The sequence below is a fragment of the Ascaphus truei genome, chromosome 18 (genome assembly GCF_040206685.1).
Source record: "Ascaphus truei isolate aAscTru1 chromosome 18, aAscTru1.hap1, whole genome shotgun sequence".
Taxonomy (NCBI): Eukaryota; Metazoa; Chordata; class Amphibia; order Anura; family Ascaphidae; genus Ascaphus; species Ascaphus truei.
The window spans coordinates 8,267,120-8,278,584 of NC_134500.1; the positions used below are offsets into that span (position 1 = coordinate 8,267,120).

The window sequence follows — 11,465 nt, forward strand, 5'->3', positions numbered from 1 at the left end:
AGGACACGGGAAGCGCGTGGTTATTAGGACACGGGAAGCGTGTGGTTATTAGAACACGGGAAGCGTGTGGTTATTAGGACACGGGAAGCGTGTGGTTATTAGGACACGGGAAGCGTGTGGTTATTAGGACACGGGAAGCGCGTGGTTATTAGGACACGGGAAGAGCGTGGTTATTAGGACACGGGAAGCACGTGGTTATTAGGACACGGGAAGCGCGTGGTTATTAGGACACGGGAAGCGTGTGGTTATTAGAACACGAGAAGTGTGTGGTTATTAGAACACGGGAAGCGCGTGGTTATTAGAACACGGGAAGCGCGTGGTTATTAGAACATGGGAAGTGTGTGGTTATTAGGACACGGGAAGAGTGTGGTTATTAGAACATGGGAAGCGTGTGGTTATTAGAACACGGGAAGCGTGTGGTTATTAGGACACGGGAAGAGCGTGGTTATTAGGACACGGGAAGCATGTGGTTATTAGAACACGGGAAGCGCGTGGTTATTAGAACATGGGAAGCGCGTGGTTATTAGAACATGGGAAGCGCGTGGTTATTAGGACACGGGAAGCACGTGGTTATTAGGACACGGGAAGCGCGTGGTTATTAGAACACGGGAAGCGTGTGGTTATTAGAACACGGGAAGCGTGTGGTTATTAGAACACGGGAAGCGCGTGGTTATTAGAACACGGGAAGCACGTGGTTATTAGAACATGGGAAGCGTGTGGTTATTAGAACACGGGAAGCGTGTGGCTATTAGGACACAGGAAGCGTGTGGTTATTAGGACACGGGAAGCGTGTGGTTATTAGAACATGGGAAGCGTGTGGTTATTAGAACACGGGAAGCGTGTGGCTATTAGGACACAGGAAGCGTGTGGTTATTAGGACACGGGAAGCGTGTGGTTATTAGAACACGGGAAGCGTGTGGTTATTAGAACACGGGAAGCGTGTGGTTATTAGAACATGGGAAGCGTGTGGTTATTAGAACACGGGAAGCGTGTGGCTATTAGGACACAGGAAGCGTGTGGTTATTAGGACACGGGAAGCGTGTGGTTATTAGAACACGGGAAGCGTGTGGTTATTAGAACACGGGAAGCGTGTGGTTATTAGAACACGGGAAGCGCGTGGTTATTAGGACACGGGAAGCGTGTGGTTATTAGAACATGGGAAGCGTGTGGTTATTAGGACACGGGAAGCGTGTGGTTATTAGGACACGGGAAGAGTGTGGTTATTAGAACATGGGAAGCGCGTGGTTATTAGGACACGAGAAGAGCATGGTTATTAGGACACGGGAAGCGCGTGGTTATTAGGACACGGGAAGAGCGTGGTTATTAGGACACGGGAAGCACGTGGTTATTAGGACACGGGAAGCGCGTGGTTATTAGGACACGGGAAGCGCGTGGTTATTAGGACACGGGAAGTGTGTGGTTATTAGAACACGGGAAGCACGTGGTTATTAGAACATGGGAAGCGTGTGGTTATTAGGACACGGGAAGCGTGTGGTTATTAGAACATGGGAAGCGTGTGGTTATTAGGACACGGGAAGCGTGTGGTTATTAGGACACGGGAAGAGTGTGGTTATTAGAACATGGGAAGCGCGTGGTTATTAGGACACGAGAAGAGCATGGTTATTAGGACACGGGAAGCGCGTGGTTATTAGGACACGGGAAGAGCGTGGTTATTAGGACACGGGAAGCGCGTGGTTATTAGGACACGGGAAGTGTGTGGTTATTAGGACACGGGAAGCGTGTGGTTATTAGGACACGGGAAGAGCGTGGTTATTAGGACACGGGAAGCGTGTGGTTATTAGGACACGGGAAGCGTCTGGTTATTAGGACACGGGAAGCACGTGGTTATTAGGACACGGGAAGAACATGGGAAGCGTGTGGTTATTAGGACACGGGAAGAACATGGGCAGCGTGTGGTTATTAGAACATGGGAAGCGTGTGGTTATTAGAACATGGGAAGCGTGTGGTTATTAGAACATGGGAAGCGTGTGGTTATTAGAACATGGGAAGCGTGTGGTTATTAGGACACGGGAAGCTGTAATCTGACTCATTAAGCGCAAAAAATCAAGACATGTTAATGAAAAAGCTTGTTACAAAAAGTGAGACTTCTCTGATCTCCGACTGAGTGAGACCGCCCTCTAATAAGTGAGACCGCCCACTAATAAGCGAGACCGCCCTCTAAGTGAGACTGCCCTCTAATAAGCGAGACCGCCCTCTAATAAGCGAGACCGCCCTCTAAGTGAGACCGCCCTCTAATAAGCGAGACCGCCCTCTAAGTGAGACCGCACTCTAAGTGAGACTGCCCTCTAATAAGTGAGACCGCTCTCTAATAAGCGAGACCGCCCTCTAAGTGAGACCGCCCTCTAAGTGAGACTGCCCTCTAATAAGTGAGACCGCTCTCTAATAAGCGAGACCGCCCTCTAATAAGTGAGACCGCCCTCTAATAAGCGAGACCGCCCTCTAATAAGTGAGACCGCCCTCTAATAAGCGAGACCGCCCTCTAATAAGTGAGACCGCCCTCTAAGTGAGACTGCCCTCTAATAAGCAAGACCGCTCTCTTATAAGAGAGACTGCCCTATAAGTGAGACAGCCCTCTAATAAGCGAGACCGCCCTCTGTGAGACTGCCCTCTAATAAGCGAGACCGCTCTCTTATAAGAGAGACTGCCCTCTAAGTGAGACAGCCCTCTAATAAGCGAGACCGCTCTCTTATAAGAGAGACTGCCCTCTAAGTGAGACAGCCCTCTAATAAGCGAGACCGCCCTCTAAGTGAGACCGCCCTCTAATAAGCGAGACCGCTCAATTATAAGAGAGACTGCCCTCTAAGTGAGACAGCCCTCTAATAAGCGAGACCGCCCTCTAAGTGAGACCGCCCTCTAATAAGCGAGACCGCCCTCTAAGTGAGACCGCTCTCTTATAAGAGAGACCGCCCTCTAAGTGAGACAGCCCTCTAATAAGTGACTGCCCTCTAATAAGTGAGACAGCCCTCTAATAAGCGAGACCGCCCTCTAAGTGGGACTGCCCTCTAATAAGCGAGACCGCCCTCTAAGTGAGACCGCCCTCTAATAAGCGAGACTGCCCTCTAATGAGTGAGACCGCCCTCTAATGCGTGAGACTGCCCTCACTGAGTGAGATTGCACTCCAATGAATGAGACTGCCTTCCAAATAATCAAGACCGCCCTCCAATGAGTGAGACTGGCCTGTCCGGAGGTTACCTGCAGGAATCAGACCGCCCCCCTATTGTGCAGTAACTGGAGCAGGGATTAATATACAGTACAGCGCTGTATACACAGCCAGTGATACACAGCCGAGGCCTTTATTTATGCGTCTTCTGGGTTTTCTTTTTTTAAATAGCCATTTTGGGGAGCGCTTTAATAAGATGCCGACCGTAACATTCCTGCCCGGGCCCTGCAGTCCTAGAGGTTCCCATCTGCTAAGCCGCCCTGGTAGCCGGCCCAGCAGCTGTCCTGATTAGCAGTATGGTCTCGTCAGACTCCTGCGTGCCAGTGCCCATCACCACAGCAACACCGACTCCGAGACAAGATGACAAACAAATCTTGAAAAGGCCCCAACAAGTACACAGGAGGGAGCACAGCTGTCTCCTGGGAACACGCGCCTCCCCCCATGTGCTGGAAAGAATGTGCACAGTGCCACTGCTTTCTTAACTGTACATTCACCGCTGCACAGAGCACTTTAGGTGGAAGTCTTCCTGCTCAATGCGCAGAATAAAAAGCAGTTGTACTGTGACCAATTTTAGGAGAGCCTAATCCTTTTAGGTAAGGGGCCAACACGGTTAGGACCTAGTGATTGAAGTCTGATGGTACTAGGGCGGGGGTGGGGAACTTCAGTCCTCCAGGGCCACCAACGGGTCAGGTTTTCAGGATATCCCAGCTTCAGCACAGGTGGCTCAATCAGTGGCTCAGCCTGAGCCACTGATTGAGCCACCTGTGCTGAAGCTGGGGCTGATTGAGCCACCTGTGCTGAAGCTGGAACCGATTGAGCCACCTGTGTTGAAGCACAGATATCCTGAAAACCTGACCTGTTGGTGGCCCTCGAGGACTGGAGTTGCCCGCCCCTGTACCAGGGGATCCAGAGTACCAGGGGATCCAGAGTACCAGGGGATCCAGAGTACCACTGCTATTTGTTATTCACATACATACAATACCACGTTTTTATTTGTAACCCAAGCATTGCAGGGCCTGTAAAGTAACCGTTTCCCCCTCATTCCTATACTGTGGGAAATATCAGGGTGGCGAACTCACACATATCAGTTCATTATATTCATCTGTCCGACCAACGCATTTTACCATCCCGAGCTCGTGTGCCAAGGAAATGTTAAACGTTTTAGAATTAACAACGAATACTTGTGCTTGTTTTAATATTTGCAAACATGTCTGTCTGCTCAATATAACCTATTAAAGCGCAAGACCAAGCAATATCCCACATGTCTTTTTTTAAATAAATCAGTTCTGTACTAAGAGAAAATACTTGTAGCATTTTTTTTTTAAACTCTGAATTACATGTTTAATGTATTATAATGTAACAAACTTTTTTTGTTTCTATAGCAACAATTTACAAATCACAGATACTGAGTCAATACTCCTCTGCAGCCATTTAGTGAACCCTCTCTCTAGCAGTGCACCAATTGCATCGAGTGACTTCCTGGTCACATGATCTTCCCCACAGAACTTTGCATCTTTGGTCCTCTTCTGCTGCACTGGCAGCCATTTATGGAACCCTGAGCCGAATCTTCTCTGATCGATCACAGGAGAACGGATCGATTGGCAACTTAGCTAATTGCTTATCATTGTGTGGATTGTATTGATGCGCATACTAAAAGTGTGGGGGGGTGGGGGGGAGGAGGGGTAGGGGGGGAGAACCGGCAGCTTGAACTACTTCCTTACTGCCCTGAGGTCACCTTGGTGTTATGCCCGGGCCATGCTGCCTTCGCCCGCGCGGAGGCGTGCTCGTCCGTGACGTCACCTGCATGAAGCAGGTGCGTTTCTTGGACATGCTAGACACGCCGCCGGGAGGCGTGTCTAGGGGCGTAAGTGACGTCACGGAGCTGGTTCGCACTCATTGGGCGAATCACTCACGTGAGCTGCCGTCGCGCCGAGGAATCAGTTTCAACCGATTCCTCGCACAACACGCGCCCCCTCCTGCTGTCGCGCGCCCAATGCCTTAAGGCATATGTTCGTGCCGTGTGGTCTGCGGCAGCATGGACTCAGCCTTAGGGCTGTTATATAGTGCGCGCGTGCGACACTTATAATTGGCTGTGGTTAGTCAGCCGTTCTATACTAGGGCTGCGCACGCGCACGGCAGTGAGCGTGGAGCCGACCGACGAGGGAGAAGTCAGTGAAATGAATGATTTTGCGCCGCTACTGGCCCTGTAATGTCTGTCTGTCTGATAAAAATAATTGTATTTTTTTTTTCCTTTTAAAAATCTTATTTAATAAATTATTCACCCACACAATCTACACAATCTATACACACACACACACATACACACTTCCCAGCTTGTGGCTCCCGGCTGCACGGACTGTATACCCACAAAAAGTGTACGTCACGTGCATGCGCGTTCGCACAGGCACGGACGCACACACTATATTACAAGCCTTAGGTGGGACTGACCCTACAGTACATACTGAAACCATTCAACATGTGAAGCAACAAGTCCTCTGGAAGTGAATGAGTTAAAGGTTCCAGTACAGGAGCTTAAAAAAATAACCTTGCTGACCTGTATAAACATACTAAACTAGGACCGACTTTGAACCAACACCAGTGACCTTGTGTTAATCACCGATGACCTCTACTTGTCGTGCCTGCCTTTGGGACCTTGTGATGAACACATTATCCGTGTGCCCCACATACCAAAACCTCAACACAGAGATAAGGAGTCAATGAACCCAGAGGTGGATGTGTAATATCGGGAAACAGAACGAGTTCAGCGTGTCCTCTCCGCCCCCCCCCCCCTCCCGATGCTTCGGGTTTCATGCAAGCGTGCTCCCACCCCCAAATAACCAGGGGGGATTTGTAATATGTTTACGGCGACCTTGGTACAAGACGAACGCATGAGACAGTAACACGGTGCTTTTCACACATTGACCCCTTTGGATGGAGGCGAGGCTGCAATGGGGGATACATTTGGGGGTTTGGGATGATTTCAGCTGGAGTCACCCCCACCCCCCCAAAAAAAGCAAAAACACTGACTGCGACAGGACAAAATTTTTTTGTTTGACAAATCGGGGGTTGTTTATTTGCCAGGACCTTGTGATGTAGAACTACAGAGGAATTAAACTCAGGCTCTCTTACAACCCCCTGCAAACTGAGACACCCCACCAAATTAGAACATATCCGAAATATCTACGCCATGTATTCACTCCCCCCGAGCTTTCGGCTTCTCCCTGCGCTGCTCACGCAGTCTGTGTGCACGATCCCAGAGCAGGAGTAGGCAACTCCAGTCCTCAAGGGCCACCAACAGGTCAGGCTTTCAGGATATCCCTGCTTCACCGCAGGTGGCTCAATCAGTTCCAGCTTTAGCACAGGTGACTCAGTCTTTGATCGAGCCAGCTGTGCTGAAGCAGGGATAAACCGAAAACCTGACCTGTTGGTGGCCCTTGAGGACTGGAGTTGGCCACCCCTGCCATAGATCAATACCAAGTATGATTCGCACCGCAATCCCTTCACGAACCCCCCAGTGGCATTATTACTGGAGTCCTGCAGCAATGACAGCTGCCGATCCCCACGGGCAGGTCCTCAGCAGCTGTGGAGACGCAAAATATGGCGTTGAACTTCCTTATAACGAGACGCAACACCGGAGACAATCAGCACATTTGGCCCCGGGGCGGTGGGTCATGCGCTGTGAAGCTGGATGTGTAAAAATATACTCTGTATCATTGTACAGCACACCACACTCGGGGCCATGTCCCTGCAATTACCCGCTGACGCCCCCCACCCCCCATCCCAATAATAAAAACATTTTGAGTGTCACCTGTCAATCATTTATTGTTTTTCTGCAGATTCTTGTTTTTATTTTACCATGATGCAGTTCTGTAATGGTCGGCTATTAACCCTTTATTTCCCTGTGCAGCGACACTTTACAAAGGCAATTACCCACAACATGCAAAGCCACGTTACTGGGACCTCGAGCAACAAAAGGGCCCGCTATTTTTCTCTGCCGGAAATTAAGATGGCTGCCATTTCCACGCAGAATTCAACGCGTTAGAAACCCCTCTCGCAGCAAAAGTGGCCGCTCCGTTTCACTTATTTTATTCAGCAAAAAATAAAAATAAAAAAACCTTCGATGCCAGTGAATATTTCCCCGAGCGTGGCTGTAACGGGTGTGTTTTATAACACAATAATCTTTCCAGGATTGTGTTTTAGATGAAAAAAAAACAAAAAAAAAAACAGACTTAGAACACAGGGAAATGTTCCAATTCAAACAAAAGTAGTATGTACAGAAAATTCATTCATAGGAGAGGAACAGCAGCCATTTTAAAAGCCCACGCAGTTACAGAGAACTACACGGAAGAAATTAAGGAAATGACACAGGAAAAAGACGTTCTGAAGGCCCGGCATCTGTCACTTTAAACTGCTGGAGTACGGCACAATGAGAAGATCGGGGGGAGCAGGGGGTACACGGGGGGGGGGGGAGAGAGAGCAGGGGGTACACCAAACCAATAACAGAAACGTGTGGAGTAGATACAACAAATTCTGCCAATTCTATATTTTTGAAACCATTTTCAAAGTCGGAAAAGTGCACAGGGGGCTCTCGGAGAAACGGGCAATTTTCTACGCATACTCCCTGCATGTCAAATCACCAACTGTAAGGGAGGGGCAGGCTAAGGCAGAGATAAGAGCCGTAAAGTCTACCCTTATATTACAGCTGTTTGTTAGCACTAACATGTCACTGTAACTAATTCAGTGGAGTTCTACGTGGGACGGGCACTCCCGGGGATAGCAGCGGTGGGGGAGCCTCCTGTCCCCAATTCCACGGTGTGCTGGGCGCTCTGGTAAGGATTTCTCGTTTCTCCAGGGCACCACCAGCAGATACAAGATCCTGCAGACAATGATGTCATAGTCCCAAAGGCAGTCAGCACTTGATGTCACAGGTCAGCAATTGATGATGTCACAATATCCCAGCATCATTCTCACCTGTGTTCATTTATTCTGCCCCTGGGAAAATGCGGCAGCTTAACCCTGTCAGTGCCTGCAACGTACTGACTTGCTGTGTGGGGGTGTATAACCGCAATTGCGACTTGCACTTTGCAACTGCGCCCAAGTCAGGACTCGCCCTTCTCCCTCAGTTTAGAACGTTAGCCACTTTTGATTTGTGATGACGGAAGAGAGGGTGCATTGCGATTGAGTGCATCGTTTTACAGAAGAGGGCCCGGTTTGTGCTGCTCCTAGAGAAGCAGGAGGCAGGACTTGCACGAAACACGACAGCCTCACGGAAAGATCAAAAAGAAAGCTGGCTTTCCTTCCTGTGAGAACACGGAAAGCCGCAGTTTCTTTTACATTTCGCTCTATAATAACTTCTAGAGGGAACAGAACGATGAGGTCTGAAAAGCGGATAGAATGGGAAAATTCAGCACCAGATCGGGATGGCCCAAGAATAAAGGCTCAGCGAGTCCCCAGCTTCCGGCCGTCATCTGTGGGGCATTTTCAGGGGTCAAAAAAGGGGAACCAGCAGCTGCAACACTGCACGGGAATCAGGGCCGCACGCTCCCCCCTGCTATATGAATCGAACGCATCCTGTCCCATCACAGACCTTCAGAGGAGGGGTCAGTGCGGTGACCTCGGATTGGGAACAGCCGATGAATTTGCAAATGTGTTAATATTTAAAAAAAAAAAAAATGTAAGTGGCATCTTTCATTTATAACGTGCTTTACAATACAGAGATACTCATGCAGCCACCTATGGGGTGGAATCCTGACCCGCGGTGCTGCACCGCCTTCTCCGGCAGGGAGGACGGTATAATGCCATTGTATAAGGAGGTAATGAAACGCGTCCGAGATCAGACAGGTGGGGCTGGTATTGAATCCAGAAAAGCCTGGTCTGGTCAAGGTCCAAAACGTAACCCCCTTTCCAGCCAGAAGAGCCGGGCATCCCTCCCCCCATCTGGACAGAACTCATGCACGGGTCCTCTCACCCCGCTCAGAAAGCCGGACGGAGGGGTGAGCAGAGTAGGGAAGGGGGTGAGCAGGGAGACAGTGAGGGAAGGCACCCCAAAAGTGTGCACAGCAAGGGGAGAGGGAAATGTGTTTCATCAGCTTGATCTAAAACATCTTCTGCTCAATGAGTGAGTGTGACTTCTAACCAGCGGGCTGGAGGTGTGCAATTTGTATGCATGTGCTTAATGGGCGTGTGTGTGTGTCTGTTTTGTGGGGGTGGTGTGTGTGTCTGTTTTGTGGGGGTGGTGTGTGTGTCTGTTTTGTGGGGGTGGTGTGTGTGTCTGTTTTGTGGGGGTGGTGTGTGTGTCTGTTTTGTGGGGGTGGTGTGTGTGTCTGTTTTGTGGGGGTGGTGTGTATGTTCTGTGGGGGTGGTGTGTGTGTCTGTTTTGTGGGGGTGGTGTGTGTGAGTCTGTTTTGAGGGGGTGGTGTGTGTAGTAAGGGAGTAGTTAGGATGTCTGTGTGTAGGAAGAGGCGGGAGTCAGTACTTGTGGTGATGTGTGTTAGTACGTCTGTGTGTACGGTGGTGCGTGTGTATAAAAGAAGTGTGTGTCTTTGCTTGCAGTGATGATCTATATGTGTATGTCTGTGTGTAGGAAGGTGTGTGTCTGTGCGAGTGGTTAATATGTCCGTGTCTGAAGCAAGGTGTGTGTGTGTCTGTGCTGTGATGGCGAGCGGGCGGTGACGGCGAGCGGGCGCGGTTGTGATGCGAGTGTAGTGGTGGTTATAAGTTTCTTCTGAATCCTGATATAAATTAAACGTGTCTTTGTCTTCATGATGGACAGAGAAGTGACCGGTTCCAAGACCACTTGGGACGTGCTGACCACGTGCAGCGAATACCACGGATTTAAAGCTCCAGCGCCAGCCTTAATCCCATTTGCTGCTAGAGGGACACGCCCCGTGGCCTGTTTGGCAGTGAAGATGTTACAGCCGCTGCAGCTTCAGCCACGTGGATCTCACAGGGTGGGACCTGATAATCTGATCTGGCACTGAAATACGAGCAGATTAACCCCGCCACGGCTGGAGAATCTGAGCGGGGGTGGGAGGGAGGTTTCTGTTACACAAGGGGTTAACATGATCCTCCCCGGGCCCTTCCCCTCCGGTCCGAGAGTTTGCTGGGACGTGGCACTGCCTGTGACGTATGTCCCTGCTCTGCCGGCAGTAGGGGGCGCTGCACCCCCCGCCCCCCAGCACTCGGACATGAGCCCCTCGCTCACAAGGCTTTGGTGACGGCTATGTGTGAGCCCAGGTTCTCCTGCAGGTAATACAGGAAGTGGAGTTCGTAATGTTCCCCGGACTCGGGCACCCGGATGCTGTGCCGCTCCTGGGGATAGATCTGCAAGGACATATACGTATATATAAATGTGCGCACGCACCGTGACAGGATGCACTGTATACAGACTATTCATAAATACATGTGTACCTCTTTGTATACACAAACACGTGGAAGAGCACACACACGACAAAATTATACATAAATGTGAGGGAGGGTGTGTGTGGGGGGGGGAGGAGGGTGGTGTGTGGGGGGGGAGGAGAGTGGTGGGGGGGGAGGAGGGTGGTGTGTGGGGGGGGAGGAGAGTGGTGTGTGGGGGGGGAGGAGAGTGGTGTGTGGGGGGGGAGGAGAGTGGTGTGTGGGGGGGGAGGAGAGTGGTGTGTGGGGGGGGAGGAGAGTGGTGTGGGGGGGGAGGGGGAGGAGGGTGGTGTGGGGGGGGAGGAGAGTGGTGTGTGGGGGGGAGGAGAGTGGTGTGTGGGGGGGGGAGGAGAGTGGTGTGGGGGGGGGAGGAGGGTGGTGTGTGTGGGGGGGAGGAGGGTGGTGTGTGGGGGGGAGGAGGGTGGTGTGTGGGGGGGAGGAGGGTGGTGTGTGGGGGGGAGGAGGGTGGTGTGTGGGGGGGGAGGAGAGTGGTGTGGGGGGGGGGAGGAGAGTGGTGTGGGGGGGGAGGGGGAGGAGAGTGGTGTGGGGGGGGAGGGGAGGAGAGTGGTGTGGGGGGGGAGGGGGAGGAGAGTGGTGTGGGGGGGGGGAGGAGAGTGGTGTGGGGGGGGGGGAGGAGGGTGGTGTGTGTGGGGGGGAGAAGGGTGGTGTGTGTGGGGGGGAGGAGGGTGGTGTGTGTGGGGGGGAGGAGGGTGGTGTGTGTGGGGGAGGAGGGTGGTGTGTGTGGGGGGGAGGAGAGTGGTGTGTGTGGGGGGGGGAGGAGGGTGGTGTGTGTGGGGGGGAGGAGGGTGGTGTGTGTGGGGGGGAGGAGGGTGGTGTGTGTGGGGGGGAGGAGGGTGGTGTGTGTGGGGGGGGGAGGGAGGGGTGG

At 51.5% G+C, this 11,465-nt stretch overlaps 1 protein-coding gene across 8 annotated transcripts in view; it reads right to left on the bottom strand.

The window, feature by feature from the left end:
- Window positions 1–6,976: 6,976 nt before the first annotated feature.
- DPP8 (dipeptidyl peptidase 8) overlaps window positions 6,977–11,465 on the bottom strand; it is a 29,632-nt gene continuing 25,143 nt past the window's right edge. For all 8 annotated transcript variants that reach the window (XM_075575335.1, XM_075575334.1, XM_075575336.1 and 5 more), the window contains one exon: window positions 6,977–10,504. In XM_075575335.1, coding sequence (XP_075431450.1) covers window positions 10,382–10,504 — 123 coding nt within the window. In that variant the 3' untranslated portion in view covers window positions 6,977–10,381. The remainder of the gene's footprint in view (window positions 10,505–11,465) is intronic.